This window comes from Sipha flava, unplaced genomic scaffold, assembly GCF_003268045.1.
Source record: "Sipha flava isolate LNK unplaced genomic scaffold, YSA_version1 32_pilon_pilon, whole genome shotgun sequence".
Taxonomy (NCBI): Eukaryota; Metazoa; Arthropoda; class Insecta; order Hemiptera; family Aphididae; genus Sipha; species Sipha flava.
The window spans coordinates 3,284,329-3,305,871 of record NW_020273018.1 but is presented as its reverse complement, the minus strand read 5'-3'; the positions used below and the strand labels follow the sequence as shown (position 1 = coordinate 3,305,871).

The 21,543-nt window shown below is 28.3% G+C and overlaps 1 protein-coding gene across 3 annotated transcripts; it reads right to left on the bottom strand.

The window, feature by feature from the left end:
• Positions 1 to 577: 577 nt before the first annotated feature.
• Positions 578 to 16,606, bottom strand: LOC112687031 (protein pinocchio). Of its 3 annotated transcripts, XM_025559553.1 has the most exons (5): positions 16,160 to 16,606; positions 7,797 to 7,947; positions 2,199 to 2,364; positions 931 to 1,060; positions 578 to 865 (listed from the first exon to the last, which is right to left on the bottom strand). In XM_025559553.1, exons 3-5 carry the CDS (start codon positions 2,342 to 2,344, stop codon positions 749 to 751), a joined length of 393 nt encoding a protein of 130 aa, XP_025415338.1. In that variant the 5' UTR covers positions 2,345 to 2,364; positions 7,797 to 7,947; positions 16,160 to 16,606; the 3' UTR covers positions 578 to 748. The 3 variants fall into 3 exon arrangements, with proteins under 3 accessions (XP_025415338.1, XP_025415337.1, XP_025415336.1); XM_025559552.1 differs by lacking the exon at positions 7,797 to 7,947 and having other exon boundaries at positions 2,199 to 2,361; XM_025559551.1 differs by lacking the exon at positions 7,797 to 7,947 and having other exon boundaries at positions 16,160 to 16,604.
• Between the last annotated feature and the right edge of the window lie 4,937 nt (positions 16,607 to 21,543).

The window sequence follows — 21,543 nt, the reverse complement described above, 5'->3', positions numbered from 1 at the left end:
AACAGCTTTAAAAATAACCAACTATTATTAATAAATAAAATCATGTTAATTACATTTTTATATTCGCAAGAAAAATTAATTAATTATTATATTATTTATATTTTTTTCGAAATAATTTAATTATTACTACTGCATAAAACACTTAAAAATTAATATATATTATATTTCATAGTGACTTTTGTCCCGTAAAATCATACATAGAGTACAATTATTATTAAATAGAAAAAAAATATAGTTTTCCGTTTTCACGGGGCCCCTTAAATGAGCGAGGCCCTAAGGGGGGCGTCTTCTGCCTAATGGGTAATCCGGCACTGAATATACTGCAGACTATCGGTATCATAATGTTTATTTGTTCTACAATTTGCTAGTACTAAAATGTAAAAGGTAGGTAAAGGACAAAGGAGGTATATATTTTTATAAATAGAAAATAAAAACGTATACATTTATCAAAATAAATATTAAAATATTCACTGCAGTTCTAGGTATTATCCAAAATTTCTGTCACAAATTATTGAAAGTAAATAATTTACACTGCTTCGTTATACAATTTTCATAGAAAATAAATATCAAACTATTATTTACATAGAAAAATCATTTTGAGAATTCGTATCATTCCAAAAACAAGTTCACCACGAGGAAATTATGCAGTAAACTTTTGACAAAGTTAAAATTAATAGAATACCGACACATGTATACCAAGTTTGTAATAATACTCAGTAATATTTCAGTTTTTTTATCTCTCGCGAGTTCAGAAGGTGGCTTTGACTTTCTCGAGCCTGTTGCATATTTGATTGACATCACGTCCCATTTCTTCACATTTTGAAGAACATTCTCCAATCCAGCTTGCCTCACCACTTCTATGCGACTAAAATAAAATTACATCACAATAAATAAAATACAATATTCAAAGATATTTTCCCATCAACTTACTTCTTCAAGATCACGTTTCCAAATATTACGACAGTGACCATCACATATAGGACAAGGCCTCTCGAGGGAGTATCCCCCGCATTCAAAACAATCAAGTGATACGTGATGTTGCTCCCAGTTGACTCCACAACTATACAATCAAATTTATGATAATTTATCAGCCGTTTGTTAAAAATTATAAAAATTGCTTTATACCTTTTAACACTAATATTTTTATAGCCATGTAAATATATTAATAATTAATAAATAATGAAGTTTAAAAAAAAATTTAAAAAAATTATAATGAAACTAAAAACCAGTTTTTTCTATGAACTGTAATTGAGTACAATTTTTCAATTATATAGCAACGATTTTTTAAGTAAATTATTTTTATTCCTTATTATCAGGACTTAAAACCGTTCCTAAAAAGTAGGTAATCGACTCCGGTAGGAGCCGAACATTTTTTAAAACCGGTAACCGGTTATCGTTTAATTTTGATATTATGGTAATCGGTAACCGTTTCTTTAAGGTTATTTCAAAAACTATAATAACCGTTAATTGTTCAAAAGCCGATAATAAGGTTTTTTGATAATCAGTTATATGATGGTTATATACTCGTATATAATACTCACAACAGATAAGTAATACTCGCGGCCATTAATTGCTATTTGGGGCTAATTAATTATAAAAATTCTTTGAAAATAGCTGGAAAATTAAATTCTATAAACTATAATAGTATAATGTAATCATGACATAATTCAAGTATTAATACTGCGAAAAAACAGTTAATTATTTTGGTTGGGAGTAGGTTTTGGTTATAAAAACGGGATTGAAAATACGAGGTAATCGCTTTGATGTTAATATTTAGATATTTACCTTGATTATCGATAACCAATAACCGCTTCCAGCATTCCAAAACTAAAAGCGGTTACCGGTTTTCGGTTCTCAAATTTACGCTTTTTACCGGTTTTCGTTACAAACCGGTTACCGATTTTAAGCCCGACTTAATATATATCAATATGTTATTGTTGTCATTAATAAATACCACTGTACTATTATTTATAGTTATATTATTAATTCACTTTGAATAGGAATACGAGCAATTTTTAAAAGGTCAAGCTATTAAAAGATTCCTCCTCCATACTTCCGCGTATGCGAATTATACAAATATTATATTATATGCTATTTATTATATTATACTCATTATGCCAATTAAAAAAAATATATATAATAAATAATTAGTTCACATTTAATTAATAATTGAGCCAGAAAATTATAATTTTACAAACCGGAAACAATACTTAAAAACTTCTTTAAGCTCTTCAAGAGTAACTGCTGGTTCGATATCACCGACTAGATCCATATTATCGAACATTTTGTCGTTGATGGTCCTCAGGTTTTGATTGTTTATGGAATGTACACTAGTCAATGACATATTGTTCTTAGGATTTTCTTCTGAAACAAACATGAAAAAATATATAGATATAGCTTTAGTTTTATATTCAGTGGAACAACTATAGTAAGCTTATAAATAATATACAGTAAAATCTCTCTATAATGGGTCCTCTATTAGACGGAATCCTCCTTATTACAGAAAATTCCAATATTAACAGTTCAAATAATATATGAAATTGCCCTCTTTAAGAAAATTGAAACGGGACAATTTTCGTTAATTTTTTTTAAAATAATTTAAACCTCAATCTCATATTTAGAAAAATTACAAAAGTAAAACGAAGTTACACAAGAATGTTCTAAACTTAGAGAGCACTTACGTCAAGGGCATCATTTAGAGACGGGAGCAGAATATGAAAAATGCTCCACTTTAAGAAATTTTAAAAACTCGGCAATTCTTTGTCCGATGATCAAATGCTAAAAATCAGTAAATAGTAAGTACATTTTTATTTAATATTTTGTACTCAGAAATCAGATAATATTCTCTTTTAAATACACGTTTACGGTTTATTAAAAGTTGGGAAACACTTTATTTTTGGTATATTATTTATTTCTATGTATGTGATTTTTATAAAACCGTTTTCTTGATATATATACCATAAAAATTAAGCTCATAATTTATAAAAAATTGTTAAAATCGTTAATATTCACCTCAAACTACAGAACATTATATTTGAGATACAATTTTATGTTTGTATAAATAAGTTCTGTATAGTATTAAATATACAAATAATAAAATTGTAAGTATTTATTTAATTAGATTTATTATTATTATTCTATTAAACCTATTGATAGGTAACTTACAGCCTATAGGATAAGTAAATTAATTAATGTTTTACTATCTTTAATGTTATTATTTATTTGGGTAAATTGAAACGTTTCATGTTCTTTATTTATCATCATGACATCATTATTCATTAATAATCCTTACATGTTTTGTTCCAAAAAAATATTTTATTGATATTCTATGGTTCATAAATATTAAATATTTAAATATATAGATAACCAACATTTTTTAAATATTATGAAGTCAGCAAATTTAAACACTTGCCCCACCCTTTCAAAAATTGAAATGACACCCCTGACATACGTGCTGCCTTGTTACAAAAAGCAGTCAAATATTACTAATTATTTTTTCTTAATTTTAAGTTATATCTAATGTAAGTCTCGTCGCGAACGTCGTCCGCAACAACGTCTGTAATATGTCTGCTTTATGTTATAACATATATCTATTATTAATGGTTCAATTTTTTTTCAATTTTTATACTGTCGTATGCAGGAAAAAAAACACATCTAGTGCTAATATATTACAATAAAAAAAAAAAAAAAAACCAAAAATCTTACACTTATTTAAATAAAGTCTTAATAATTAATTAATAAACTGCTAATTAAGAAAAAGTGCACACCACTAGAACGGTTATAAGCCGGCGCGCGGTAATTAGGCTATGATTATTATAGATGCGAATTCTGACGAAAATGTGTTTTGACGAGTTCTGACCAATTCGTTCAAACAAACACGTGTTTTCCAATGAGAGTGTTTACATTGGCAGTGACGATATCGTCAGAAACAGTTGAGCGTTCAAACAAGTTTGATTTTTTCGTGCGAACTGCGTCTATTTCGACGTGATTGAGATTAGCAAATTTGATATTTTACAATTATTATACAATATGTTAATATATTAATTTATTTGAATCATGGATTCCGATAAATTAATCAGTCTCGTATACGAGAACAGGTGTCTGTGGAACATGAGAAAAAAAATGACTACAACAGAGATATTTTTTCGTCTCTTCTAGAAAATAACTGGTTAACTTGCTCTGTTTTTCCACCATTTAACAATGATAACTTCATAACGGAATTTCAAGAACATAAATTCATCAAGTTCGTTCATTTTTGCTGGGTGGCAGAAACGTACTGTCAGAATATCAGAAAACCCTCACAGTGTAACCATCTTATGTTCTGACGAGGGTTTCGGACGTACTCGTCAGAACACATTTTCGTCAGAATTTGCATACATAGTAACCATAGCCTTAGTCAGCAACGCAATCAATACAGATAACAAAATGAAACAACAACAATCAACTAACTCCAACACTAAATCAAAAAAATCGATATCTGGGTCATCGAACACTCAAAATAATTTGCGTGAAACTCGCACATTAAGTACAGCAAGCGATGTATTTAATTCATCAATTGAAATGAAATTATTATCTTTAATGACGTTAATTATGTTACGCAAAAGCAAAAGAAAACTTCAAAACGTAATCTCTCTGTGACAAATACACATGAATCCCTGACATCATTGCTCAATACAAAAATTAAAGTAGAAGAACCACATAAACGCAAAGACATTTTACAGTGTCTTAACTGCCAAGACTACGGCCACTCAAAAAAATTTTGCTCATACACACCAAGATGCGTCCGCTGTGGAGAAAACTACCCATCCACCACTTGCAGTAAACCCAACACTTTGCCCGCCAAATGTGCTCTCTGCAAAGGTGACCACCCTTCAAATTATAAAGGCTGCCAAGTCTACAAGGAACTTCAAAACTTCCGTAAGCCCCCCTCAAAAAAACATTGTACTTATCTAAACAATAATAATATTAATAAGAACAACGATAGTCATACAAATAATATGAACAATAATAATTTTAACAAGAACGATAGTCATATAAACAATGTAAATAATAACTATTGTAAAGTTACCCAGGAGCAACCACTCAAAACAAACCTTTTCCCTAGTTCTTATGCTTAAGCAGCATCTAATCAAAATCCAATTTCAACAAATCAAACTAACGAAAACTCATTGGCAAACTTTTTAAACTATTTTAAAGCAATAATAAATCCCCTTTTATCTCTTTTCACTTCAGTGCTCAACCGTCTTCTCGCTCAAAATGATAAATAAATCTTTTACAGCACAGTCATTAACCATCCTCTTATGGAACGAAAATAGTCTAACCAACCACAAAAAAGAACTTATTACAACCTTAACTGAAAAATGAATTGACATCGCTCTGATATCTGAGACACATTTTACTCCTAATACAAAATTTTCAATCCCTGGATATAGTATATTTCCCTCTAACCACCCTGACAACATTTCTCATGCAAGTACCACGATCATTATTAAATCATCACTTAAATTTACTCCATGTCCTACAGTAAATGAAAACTAGATCCAAGCAGCAATAATAAACATTAAACTTAAACAATTACCAATATCTATAACAGCTATGTATTGTCCTCCTAAATATAAAATCTCACCATCCAATACAATGCCTTCTTCAACTCTCTAAATCAAAATTTCATTGTAGGTGACGACCTGAATGCAAAAAATCAAATTTGGGGCTGTCACTCGACAAACCCAAAACACTCCTTACTACAAGTAATAAATGAAAAACAATATACTATCCTTGCCCCCCCCCAAATCCAACCTACTGGCCAACATCACCACGTAAACGACCTGACATATTAGATATATTTATTACAAAAATTCCAACCAACTTAGACCACTTGATAAAAAATCTTCTTGACCAATGTTCAGATTACTCCCCAGTCTTCTTGTCTCTTAACACTCAACCTACTTTCTGATTTGACAGAGCAAGTCTTACAAACGGCATTATGAACTGGGACCATTTTCGTGAAAGTATCGACCAGAACATAAATCTAAACACCCGTTTAAAGACCTTAACGACATCGATGACGTTGTCCGAAAATTCTCCGATATCATTCAAACAGCAGCATGGAAATCATTATTTGTGCCTTCCAAACGTCAAACAAACTCCCTAACAGTTCCCGCTAACATTCGTGAGCTAATCACGCAAAAACGTCGTGCTAGGGCTCGATAGCAACACACTAGACTTCCTTCTGACAAAAATATTTACAACAATCTCACCTTTTTTCTTAAACACACCTTAAACAAACTTAGGAACGATTTCTTCAACGACTGGATATCGTCACTCACCACAAAGGACGGCTCCCTTTGGAGAGCCACATGAATTTGCCTTAAGAAAAGATCTCCACAATACCCACTAAAAAATATTAATGGAAATTGGTGTAAATCTAATCTGGAAAAAGCAGAAACCTTTCGATCTCATCTCTCGGATGTTTTCCAACCACATCAAAATATTGGCAATCAAAATTTCTCCGATCACATAGAAAGCTCACTTACATCTCCACTTCAGCTATACCTTGCCCCTAACCATTCACTTTAGGTGAAATCAAACACCTTATAAAATCTTTCTCCCTCAAAAAATCAACCGGTCTAGACTTAATCACCTCTGAAATGGCACGACAACTATCAAATAAAGCACTAATACATCTCAATCACATACTTAATTCTATCCTAAGACTCTCCTATTTCCTTCTTCACTAGAAAGTATCAGTTATAAACCTAATTCCGAAACCGGGTAAAACCTCCCGACATCCCATTGTCCTATCGTCCTATAAGCCTTCTACCATTCTTTGTGAAACTCGGCAAAAAATTAATACTTCAACATATATCCAAAATCATAAATGACAAAAAAGTAATAGCCAACACTCAGTTTGGGTTTCAAAATAAACATTCCACAATCCATCAAGCACACCGTCTAACCAACGTCATAGCATATTCATTTGAAAACAAACCTTACTGTTCTGCTGTCCTAGTGGATATTGCTCAAGCTTTTGACAAAGTTTGGCATACCGGTCTTCTATTTAAATTAAAAACACTTCTACCACCTCCTTACTTCTTATTTTTTAAATCATACTTAGAAAACCGCCATTTCGTCACCAAAGTAAGCTCTGAATTCTTCCACTTATCACTTATTTTAGCTGGAGTCCCCCAAAGTGCCATCTCATCCCCAATATTGTACAATATATATGCACCAAATCAACCAACACCCATCCACACATCCGTAGCCGAATTTGCAGATGATAAAATCTTCTTCACTTCTCATAAAGATTCATATAGTGCCGGTCTATTTCTACAAAATCATCTCAAAGACCTAGGTCTATGGTACTCAAAGTGGAAAATTAAGGTTAACAATGAAAATAATTCCCATATAACTTTTACCCTAAAAAAAGGCTTCATCCCCCCTATCTTACTTTTTAACCAATTTATACCACCAGATTTCAATGTCCGTTATTTAAGATTGACACTTGATAAACGCCTAACCTGGGCAAAACATGTCAAACAAAAAGGGCAGTTGTTGAACATTAGGTGAAAAGCTCTCTACCCCCTAAAAGAAAAAAGCTCCAAATTCTCCTTAAAAAATAAACTTCTATTGTATAAATCTCTCCTAAAACTAATTTGCTCCTACGGGATTCAACTATGGGGCGTCACTAAAAAATCAAATATTTATAAAATAGAATCATTCCAATCCACTACATTACAAATCATTAATAAAGCTCCCTTCTATGTCACAAAATACATTACATAAAGATTTAAACGTACCAACAATTACTGAAACAGCCACTTCATTATACAAACTCTTTCGTGCACGCCTTGCAAACCATCCAAATCCCCTAATACTAGCCCTAAATTCAAATACCAATCCAGGAAACCCATCGAGAAGGCTAAAAAGAAACTGGTGTCGGGACTCTACCTAAAATATATAGCAAAATAAAATAAATAAAAACCAAGTCAAAGTGTTACTACTGGGTAATTACTTTAATCACATTTTTCATGTCATTATACAATTAAAGCAAACATGCTCATTGTAAAAATAAATTTACAGATTGTACGTATTCCAATAAAAATAAAAATACCTAATATGTTTTCTTTTAGTTCATAGTTTTAATTTTTAAATAAATATGTATTATACACAAAACACATTTAAATATTAATTCATATATTATAATCTTCAAATATAAATTTACGTTTTACGAAATATTTACTTAAAATATACTCATATATTATATAATTTTTTTAACACATTTTTACATTTTTTAAATTTCCATTTTTTTCTACCTCTCTATAAGATATGAGATAAATTAATATATTAAAAAATAAATATCTTTAAATAATAGGTAACTTAATTTATGTAATTATTAAAAATAAAGTCCAGGTACTTTAAGACTGTAGAAAATATTTCTTATTTGTACTCGTATATAGATTGTATAACAATTTGGCATTTGTCAATGTTGTATTATTTTATTTTATTATATTATTGTTATACAGGCGCACCCTTTTTTAGTAGACATAATTTGTAAACATAATTACAATTAATTCGTACAAAATTACTACTATTAATATTCACAGTAATAATTAAAACTTAAAAATAGGACACAACAGTATTAATATATAACTATATTAAAGGGGGGAGATCCAAATTAGCTGTACAGAACAATCTACAAATAGGTTCGTTGAACAAATAATTTATGGGTGTATGAATATGAAATGGAATGTTTAAACGGGTTTGGTGAAGAAGTACTTTAAAATTAATAAGTGATAAAAGAGTTACTGAGTAAATCGCATTAGACAATAACTCAGTAATCCATTAATATATTTCAGGTTAGCATTATGACGGCGATCGGCCAATGGGGAAGTTTAAGCTTGCTTGCAACAGGTGAGTAGTCGTGTTCTGTGTGAGGATACCTTACGGTGTATCCAGAAAAACTAAGAAACTTACGCTGGGCCCTTTTCAGTTTATTAGAGTTTCCCAAGTTATGAGGATTTCAGATCATGGAGTTATATTCTAAAATTGGGTGTACCATATCACAGTAGGTACAATGTTTTAATTGATTTTTGAGACTGAAACTCTTTTGAAAGTCTCATTATAAAACCTAAAGTTTTTTTTTTTTTTTTTGTACAGCATTTAGTGTTAATATGTGTCTTAAGCTTAAGAAACTTTTTAGTTCAAAACCAAGATAATTAGTTTCATCATAAATCCGAGATAAGATACATCAACTTAAATTATACGTCAGGAAAACACACGGGAGAGGCATATCTTGCGAATGCCATTATATTATATTTATTAATATTGAGGGACAAGTCCATAGACATGAACCATACTTTAAGAATATTTTAATCATCTCACTTTTTATGACAATCACAAGAAGAACTGATTTTCAGATATACTCGTATTTTTATATCGTCCACCCGCAAAACAGAGAACCTTACAATAATTTAGAATACGACCTATACTATAAATAAACAAGGAAAATAACAATGGTGATAGCCACTCCAGATGGGATAAGGAAACAAAAAAAACTTAATTCCACACACTTTTAATATCAATCAATTAAAAAGGAATTGAATCAAGATAAAAATGGTTCACTGAAGCCACTTGCTTCAAGTATGTTTACTAATATTTAGTGATTAACACAATCGAATGCTTTGAAGAGATTCCAGTATATGACAACTATTTGTAAGCGTTCTTCAAAGTATTGTAATTTAGATTACACATTAATATACACATATACCTAATACATTATATTATAAATCATAAATATTTGAAACAAGAAACTAAAGTGCATAAGTAATTACTATTAATGTGTGTACATTTTATCCTTACCATTTAAACCGGAAAGCATAATCCTGATAAACTAGTCTGTATGACCTTCGTATTATTTTATTATAAAACCACTACAACATTTAAATTCTTCGACACATTTGTAGAATTAATATAGTTTAAATTTGTATTATATGAAAATTGATTTGAAGAATTTATTATTTTCGTTAAAATCGAAATTTTTTAGTATAAATCAACATTTAATTCATTAATTTTATGTTAACATGTAAAAATATAATGACGAAACTTTTTCAATATTATCTTTTATAAAAAATGAAGTGCATTCAAATAAGACAGCCGATATGACAGTATAATAAATAATTATAATTTGCAAGTGAAAATGAAATCAACTACCTACTTAAAAAACATAGACTGAATAATTTCAAGGTAAATTGGTTAAAAAAAAGTCATTCGAAGTTTTCAAAAACATTAAAATATTATAAAATTCTTTCGTAAAAATTTATAATTGTCTGGTGTAAGATAGTAAATTAAGTATTGAAATAATATTTATTGTATCAAATCGCTAACAATTAGAATTTATCGTGAGTTATAAAAAATATTAATAATCTCGACCTTACAAAACATAAATATTTGAGTCTCAAATTGTTTCATGTTCTCAAGAATTATTTAAATTACGACATTTCATTTTTAATTAGTTCTATTCGCATTTCGGGTTGTCGTTGAGATAATCCTAATTAAATACATTTAATTACATATTCTTTACATAGTTTACAATTTATAATGTTTTATTAATTGTATGCACAACGAATATTTAATTCAATAAGTAATATAATAAAACTTGTCACAAGTAAAAATGTTTATGCTTATAAATAAATGATCGTTAAATTTTAAATTACCAGTATGGACATGAATGTACTTAATATTTTTATTTTTAAATGTTTTATACATTTTTAATAAAACTAGGAAATTTGTTTGATGACATTTCATTTCCTGAAGCAACTATAATTGTTTTAATTATTTACGACCTTGTCAACTTTTTTATAACATACCTTAGAGCATAGTATACAAACCAACTCAACAATAATAACACTCTAACGTTTCCTCATTTCTAAAAGTAAATGGGAATGCTACGGTTGTTTTCGTTTTGTTAAATGAAAAATTTAACAAGTGAGAAAAAACGTCAATAAGTGTTTGATTTATTGTATAACTTGGCGTTGAAATTACTTAAAATAAATTTCTTAGAATTTGAGTTAAATATTTAAGAACATGCGACAGAGGAAAAAACACGAGAAAATAAAAATTTATACTTTAATCATGATTTTTTAAGTCAACCTTGAAAATACATTAGATGGCCGATGATCAACAATAAAATCAAAGCATGTGTTTTCTTGAAATTCGAAAATTGTATTATTGTTATTGGGTTTTACCCTGGGTGTTGTTTATAAAAAAATTATACTAATGTAACAAGGTCGATTTTATTGTAGATATTTTGTATTGCTAAGGTGTACCTATAATGCGATTATCATCTCTTCTGTGGTATTACACCAGGTTACAACGCAGTTTACAATGTGTAATATTTTTAAAATTATAAGAAGTTTTTACCTTATATTACTGAAAAATTAAAATATATCAAACATAGTTAATATTTTTTAAATTTATTTAAGTGTAACAATGAAACTAACAATTTTACCAAAATAGCACGTTCTTTAAGATACATCGTATAAATCTATTATAAATTGAATTTTTCGTTCAAAAATTAGTAGTCTCAGAAAATAGTTAAGTAAAAACAATATGCAGTTTTAAAAGAAAACAAATTCCGTATAAACTTAATTCCAACTTTGCGTAGTGAAAAGCCTAACAAGGAAAACATTGTTAGACCATAATATAGAAACATTGTCTGATATATTGTTGCAATTACTATGTTATTATAATGTAAATTATAATGAAAAGATTCGAACTCGTTAAATGAACATTTTACCTATTCATCAGTAAAACATATAATAAATAATAATAAAAAATAACAAAAATAAATTTTTGGGAGACGACTCAACCAATCTCCTAGTGGTGTTAATAAAATGTGGCTATAATTCCTACGTCTATCTCATAAGCCCGGGCCGCAAATCGTATGTCTGATTCATAAGCACGGGCCATACAACTCGTACTCAATTTAGGGATAGGGCCGCAACTCAACACCTCCGGTTAATACATATGGGTGATTGTAATTTCCTCCCAGAAAAATATAAAGGTACAAAAATAAATTTTAATTTTAAACATCCTTATATTTGTATATTTTTAGACAAATTTAAGCAAATTCAATTGGAAAATGACATAAAAATAAATAGTATAAATGAACCATATAAATACAGAAATTCAAAATAAAAAATAAAAATAGTTATATATTCGTGGAAAATATAATTAGAAAATATAAAAATAATGAAATACCTATTTATTATGTAGAAAACATGGCTCATTTTGGAGATTTTGAAAAAAAAATATTCTTTGGTTTTTCCGGACGGAATTTACGTGTACCCATACATATAAATGATTAACACTTTATTCTGCTAAAAACTCGTTTGTTCGATATTTCCTTATGATTTCTGGTTTATGTCGTTATACTCATCTTAATACTGTTATTAAACTAAATATCTGGTTTTTTTTATAAACGTGGTAAGAATTTTAAGTGTATTAAAGTTAGTACGCAATTTTCAATCTTGTTCTGTGGAATACCCATATCCGGGAGTTATGGCCTTCAGGACTATAACCTTCTAAATACATAGCAATATTATCATAGAATATTTATACAAACTACATGATTTCATCGACAAATACCATTAGATTGACGACCTTTTAATGTACGTCAAATGAAATTTTATTTTTCAGAACATTTTCGTTTATTTCATAATATATTAGTGTCAATTATATCAACAATTATTTGAATACTTTTAAGTAAATTGAGAATAAAATAAGGAATTATTGCTTTCCAATATATAATTAAGTTTAAATATTATTTATTTACAGTAGAACCCCTCTAATCCGTCACCTTCGTGACTTGGGGTGTGGTGAGAACGCGAAAAAGGTTGGATTATCAGAATATAAAAAAACATTTTAAGACAAAATGTTACCAAATTTATTTATTAAATTATTTTAAATATTATTTTTATTTACATACATATATTAAATTAAATAAGTAATTAAATAATGAAATAAATAAAAAATAGAAAATATTAAACGGACAATTAATTTTATAAATATATCTAGCCACATACTATAAATTGGAAAATCTATATTCATATCGATATGGTCGGATCAAACGCAGTGGCGGACGAGAGGGGTTCTACAGTACAATAATTTTTTTTTATAATATAATTTAATTTACAATCGTACATGAAAATATTAAACGAAATTATTCATTGTTATCTATTGTATGTGTTGTAAATATTTCCTATATGAGATTTATAAATGTAATGCATTTTCATTATTTCAAAAGAAAACTTCTGATGACACGGTTTTACGAGTACAATTTAAAATCAAACTTAATAGATTGCTCATAAGATACACATTGTTAGGTAAATACTGAACTCAATACAACTAACTTAGAAAAGTGAATTCTTCAAAGGTAACGTCATATTTGATGAGTATTACTGATGTTTGAAGTGACATTAGGTAAAAAACATTCTTCGATAGTTTATGAAATCAATGTCAATGTTTCATTACATGTAGCATGTTTGTTTGAACAGTGTAAATATAATATTGTTAAAGTGTATTCATTCTATACGATCCATCAATACGTGGACACGGTAATATTATTAACGAAAGATATTTTCACTACTATGATTTCATTATTTTGTCCTTGATAAATATAAATATTTCAAGAATGCTCAAAAAAAAAAAATTAATTTTTTAAATTAATTTTCTTAATTAATTCTATAACACGATCTACATATTAAATAGCATCAAGTTACTTTAGTATACTAATAAATTATATTTATTACAATTATTCAATACACGCATTACAATACATTAAACATTGGTTGATTGAAATTAAATGTTTGCTGGTAGCTGTACAAATTACAGGCATCATATTTTAACATTCTTTGATCTGTTGAGAATAAATTCGATTAACTGATGAAATTTCTTATGGTGTAACTGCTGTCTAGGTTAGTTCTGTTTAGCAATATGACAATGAAATTAATGTGATAGCTACACACGATGCACGTGTGTACATATTACACAGTTGTTAATAAATTAACAGTATTCAAAATTTCAATATTCTTGTTTTTTTTTTTAATCTCAATACCTATGCTAAAATTTAAATTTAAATTTAGTTACATTTAATGTAACTGTTCTTAAAATTATTACAAAAACCAAAAATTAAATGATACATCAAGTATATGTTCAGAGATGACCAACAAAGAAGTGATAAATTATAACAAAAAAAAAAAAAAAAAACATATTACGAGGAGTTATACATAGAATGTGTAGGTTGAAATATTTTGAATTTCGTAGTATTAAGCAGATAAAGAATATATACAAATGTCACATGCGTAATATAATAATGTATAATAATAAAATAAATATAATATAATTGTAATACTAGTCGCTAGACTTGAAACAAATTATATTTTAGATAAAGATATATCAATAAATATATTTTTATTGATGCATTTAGATAAGTTTATTTATTGGCACATAAGATTAAAATTAAATCAACTATAAATAATTGGAAATGTATACTTGCAGTGCCGGATTAAACATTTGTGAGCCCCTGGGCAATTAAAATGTTGGGTCCTACAAAATTATTTTTTACATATATCTTTAAAACTACTATCCAATAATTAATGCTATTTATTTTAATTATTGAATTACCAAGTATCATTAATAAATAAAATCATATTTATTACATTTTTTTATTTGCAAGAAAAATGAATTAATAATTTTATTATTTCTATTTTTTTTTAATGATTCTTAATGAACTATAAAAAAACTTAAAATAAATTGTAATTCTTAGTTAAAAAAAACATTTAATTTTTAAATATTAACTCTTCTTAATTTTTTTCACAGTAAATTTTTCGAGAATATCTTTGGAGTCTATTTTTTGTAAAATGTAATTTTTGTAGTCATAATGGCAAGTGAATTTATACGTATTATTAACTAAAAAAAATTTATAGTTTTCCGTTTTCACAGGACCCCTTAAATGAGTAAGGCCCTAAAGCAGGCGCCTACTTCGCTCAATGGGTGATCCAGCACTGTATACATGGCTGTACAATATTTAACAAAATTATTATTTATTTTTCAGAGCGAAGATAAATAAATATTTATATTTACTTCGAAATCACTGGAAGGTCATTCATGTTTATGTTTGCCCTATAGCGTTAACAACCTCGAAACATTAGATGTTTTTTTATAGAATGACCTCTATATTACCAACAAGTACTTAAAAAATAGGGAGGGAATATGACAACTATAAACTTCCCTTTGCTAAATTAATAAACTGTACGACGACCAAGGTCTTAGTATTATACATCTGTATTATTGGTAATACGATAGGTAACTAGTTACTTACATAATAACAGTTGAAATCATTTTTTATCGAACTATAATCATCAATATTTTAACTTCTATTGAGATAATATTATATCGACAAAAAATTATGATTCAAATACCACCATTCTAATTGTCACCAAATATACCAAATGATTGTTTGCACCAGTATTTAACGAAACATAATACTTAGGTAAGGCGTATCCGGTTGAATATGAACAGTATGGAATTCGGTATTATTGATTTGATAAGTATAATAAACAAAAAACGCTATGGAGACTTTATAAGCGTTATTCATGTAACATACGTTTTAATGTTTGTCTAAAATCTGATGAATATTAATATTATTTAGTTAAACTGTTTTTTTTTTCGTTGTTGATCGTTCTAGATAAGAATATATATACCAACAGGCAACGGGAAGAAATTAAATCATGATTTATAGTACATGTATACATGGTACAAAATATAAGATGTATTACAGTATTCAAGATACTCAATAAGTAGATATTAACGATGTATACATTTTAATGAACAATTACTCTCGTAAATATGATAAAATAACAAATACATAATGCTAGTACAATTTTATAGTGATAAGACATACCTCATACACAATCCGTTTAAATTAATATTAAAACAGAGGTTTATACAGTATCATTTTTTTCAAGAAACGCTATCGTGTCAATATAATTGTATTATTATAATTAAATAATTATATTATACGTATATATAAGCGTCTATAGTTATGCAGTAAATAAAGGTAGTACATATTTATATAGATTATATATTATAATATACTCACGTTTAATTCCGAAACGAAAACCACCGTTCGAAATATTAGTTTGAGTATAATAGTTCGTTTTTTTATATTCTGCCGCTGAGATAAGTCAATCGATGTGTGCGCAACGTGGACCAACGAGTCTCGTTAGAAAATTCTCGTGAAGCGAAATATTTTGCAATAGGATTGTTATGAACGAAGACGACGATGATCGCGGGGTTTAATATATTTGAGCGATATGTAACCGACTAAATTCACGACGTATACGATGAAATCAAAATAATTGAAAAACCAAAAAGGTACGTGAAGAAAGACCGACAGGAGTGTTGAAAAACGATCGGTCATACGATATTCAAACACTCTTTTTCGGATCTACAAGAAATCGGACGATAGCGTCTGCGGACGGCCACGAGTATACTGTAATGCGGTTACTGTTGCCACGAACTGCTGTTGGCAGATCTGCCAAATTATAACGTCATGCCACGGAGATACTGAGCCGCCACGGAGCAAAGCGCATGCGCGACACTAGCGTTTCCCAACCGTTTAACCGTTGCCGCCGTCGATAATCAAGCTCCGACGGGAGGAGGGCGCCTTCTGATCGACGCGACGTGTCGATTCCAAGAAATTCCACCGCGTTTTATTGTGAAGGAAGAATCCATCAAATATAAATTCTATGCATTTATCGTAATAGCCAATAGATAAGTATTACGAAGTCGGATCAGGTTGGTTGAGGGTTGACCGACTCTTGAAGATAACAACAATAATAATCAGTGGCGTATTTTCAAATATTATAAAAAATATATATAATACAATAATAAAACAATATATATATATATATATATATTTAATATTTGTATATTTTTTGTATACAATTATTACAATCACGTAATATAAATGAATGTTCTCTTTCTCTGTACTTTCATAGTAAGTAATTTATTACTCCAATCTTTTTATTTTTCTAGGGTGGTCGAGACCCGAGAACCTCCTCTCCCTCCCGAAAATATGCCATTTATCATAATAACAGTTAATATCTAATAATAATCTTACCTAATACCCTATAATAATAATATTAATACAGATTAATATTTAATAATAATTAAAATGCTCGAAACATACACGAATCTGCAGGCATTATAAACATTCATGCGTATAATAATCACACACCTCCGGACAATGAATAACCCGATAAATAAACGAGCTCTGCGTAACCGTTTTTATATCATTAATATGTTCGTACACGTTTTGGCGAATCATCGCACGTAAAATCGTAACGTTATGTTGTCCTTCAAGTCAATTAAACACTTGTAGTAGAATAATATTGGAATAATTAATTGTATAATATCTAGATAGATCAGTGATGTATTTGTGGGGAGGGGCAATAGGGTCCTTTGCCACACCCAAGATTTCTTTTTTTACTTTTTTGCGGAAGTAATTTTTAATTGGATTGGCTTTGTTAAGTATTCGTAGGCACTGAGACATTGAAATAGATGAGGTTAATGGTTTTTTTTGCTGCCACGAAAAAAAGGAATATATTCCAATTGCACTAAATAAATAAGTAAATAATTATAGCGACGACCCATAACAAGCGATAGATATTCGCCAGAACATTCTAGAATCAATTATCAAAATTATATTATCGCCCTTATTATATATATATATACCGATTGAACAGTCATCGTCCGACTTCCATGTTATCTATACCATGCATGATAGTAGGTGCAAGTTGTTTTATGTATTATTATTTATTACCTTTATAATTTTATATATATTCTTGTTTTAATTAATGTAAAACAAATAAATATCTGTCACCGAGAAGTATTATGTGTTTCAATTTAGATATTTTGTGATGATCTTTGATGAATAAAATTAGAATGTAAGATTTATAAAGAAAATTTAAAAAAGTAATTTTTAGTGAAATATTAATTTATTCGTTAAAACTTGGAATTATGTAATTATGAATTGTGAATATTAAATATTATATATTATATATATATTAATATATATTATTACTAAATAGCATATTAAAACGCCATAAGGCATAATATGAATACATACATATAAAGTATATATATTTAACATAAAATTACTAATCTAATTTTATTATTTGTATTTAATATATAAATATATAATATATATTTATATAAATCTGTTTAATTACATATATATTTTACGTTTTATTTCCACTTCTATAATGTTCCATACATAATTCCATTAATGATTGTATAGATTGAAATTTGTAGATACAATTTAATTATAAAAATATTACAAAAAATGGATGTGTACCATTCATAATGTAATCAATACGAGCGTATCCGAATTGGATCCCAGATAATATTTATGACAAAAATAGATGGTGACCATTGAATTGGCTCCCAAAATTAGGATAGGTATCTAATCGCGAACTGAATTGGCTCCTGATAATATATTTTCAACAAGTGGTTTTCATAATAAAAAAGTTCAAAAAGTACGTGATTTTAATTAAAATAACTTCAACTATACATTAAAATAATTTAAAATACAAATAGTCCATCAAAATTGATAGTAAAAATAAAAATGCATGCATAAAAAAATATTCAATGACCTGCACTGTTTTAATATTATTTAGTATAGGTTTTATTAATACGTCTATGGTTGTGACCATTTAATGCGTTATCGGATTAACGATAATTTCAAGACTAATCGGCACTGTGTCACTAAAAATATTACAGTCACGTACTTTTTCAACTTTTATATTTTTTATGTAGAGTTGATTTTTTTTTCAAACAATTTTGATAACCAATGGATTTATAAAATAAATGTGTAGGGAGCAAACTCAATACATAAATCTTGGGAGCCAATAAAATATGTAAAAATGACGATTACCTGATTCAGGGAGCCATTTCAATAGCTCCGAGATAAACAACTAATTGGTCCTATTATAAAAATAATAACATACGAGTTCGTCCGAATATATATATAAATCATTTATCATATCGATTACTCGTATATCATAACTAGATTTGAGTTTGTAAAAGCTCTATAATTTAAATTTTTACCAATTGTGTAAATTTTTAATTCTTTTAATCATTTTATTTATTTATTTACAATAAAACAGAATTCTAATTATCAATTAATAATTATACAGGTTAATTAATAATTATACAAGTATGCCATACAGGGATGGAACTAGGAATTTTTATGCCCAGGGAAATTTTATTCCCCGGGGAAAATGTTAAAATTACGCCCTAACATAGTCCAATAATCAAATACTCTTTGAGAATTTTTTTCTAACAATTAATATACAATCACACTTGAATTTTAACCTAAATCAGGGGCGTACTTAGACTTACTTCTGGGGGGAGGGAGGGCGACTTAAATTTTTTCTTTAATTCAGGCTCAAAATTTACAAGTAAAATTTTTGGTAATATTTATATCAGGTGAATCCTCAATATGTGTTTTATTTTATTTTTTTTTTTTAATCTAATGCCGGATCCACTTAGAATGGTCTTTTGTGTAGTTTCTTTTTAATACCAATCTGTGTTTTGAAAGTGTCGCTTGTGTTTTATCTAATTTTTCATTAAGTATGGACTGGGTCTTCAATCAAAATAATATATATTATTTATCGTTATGGGACATATAAACGTTATAAGCAATTGAGCATTTAACGCTATAAATAATTTAAACGTTAATCAATTTAAGCGTTTAAACGTTATACAAATTTAAACTTTTAAAAAATTTTCCTTTTTGCGTTATTTAAATTAGTGTAAAATTTGAAACGTTTTCTAATGTAGTAAAACTATAAAATAAATCATAATTTTTGTTTCTTAATAAAATACTCATTACTTATATAAAAATTGTCTTGGTCTGAAAATTCTTGATGAGGGCAATTGCCCCCATCGCCCCCCCCCCTCCCTCAAATACGCCACTGACCTAAATCAGTATTTAACAAAGTTAAAAATATTAAATCAATTGTTAATAATTACAAAAGTGACAACCTCTAAAATGTTATACTCGGGAATAAATCCCCGCGGGGATGGATGCAGAAAAAAATTTCGGAGGGGGTTTTGAAAAAATAAGAATAATTACCGTCAGGCCCGTATTTAGAAATTTGGCACCCCCGGGTATCTTATTTTATTAGCCCCCCCCCCAAAAAAAAAATAATAATAATATAACACATATTATTTCGTCCATAATCCAGATTCTTTAGTATTAAAAAATAACTTATAAATTAAAATCGTTTAATACTTTTTTTAATTAACAAATTAAACAAATTATAACATAATAAAACATACTATTTTCTTTTTTTTATTGTTTTATTTTTTTTTCATTAGGTAGATCATTTCTAAAATTAATTTTGCTAAAATGTTTTGCCGCCCCTGGACATGTGCCTACCCTTGTCCCCTCTAAATACGAGCCTGATTACCGTTAAATAAATTACTATTGACTATAGTCGATACTATTACTATTGTCGATTGTTATCACATGACCATACAACACAAAATTTAGGGAAACACGTCAATCATAATGTACCATTGTAAATAATATTATATCAATTACGAATATTTACTTATTTTTACTTACTGATAATAAGCATTACTTACATACACGCATTATTTTTACGAAGTATTGCTATCATGGAATTTCAAAAATTTGAGTTTTAAGTACCAATACCTTTTAGAACGTTTGGAAAATTACAAATTATTACAAATTCACTTTTCTTAACAAAACATTTTTCTAGTATATTTTAATTGTATTTTGAACAATTCATTTTTTTTTTTAAGGTACATAAGGTAGGATAACTACGTTTGAAATTAATCATCCATTCATTTCTGGGAGGGGGGGTGAACATCCAAAATCCCTCCCTGCGTCCGCCACTGAATTCCCGTCTTCCCCCTAGTTCCACCCCTGATGCCATATATTAGAAATTAAAAAAAATAAATATACCTGTGTTCTAATTTATAGGTAACTGAGAGTCCTAAGTCTGTAAAAATGAAAAGCGAAATTTTTTTTTGTATGGACCCAACTAGAGTAGTACTTGTAATATCATGGGACTCAACTAGTAAACACTGATCGTTACTACTAATCATTAACATATTGTTAGTAAATAATATTATTTTTTTGTAAGCTTTATTGTTATTAGTTTAATTGTATGTAGTTTTGTACAATAATGGCTTAAATATTATTAAACTAAAATGTTTAAATAGGTACCTATTATATTTATATACATTTTGTTAATCATATTCTTAAGATTTATAAGTGCGCCAATCATTTTATAATAATTTAAAAGATGATCAATGCCAAAACAACCTTAACAAAATTATAATTATGAATTTAGGAATTCTAATTTAAAAAGCCACTAAGACACGGATCGAGTTTTGTTATTTTTTTTTTTCCTCGTACATGAAACTATAGAAAGCGAGCTTACTAGA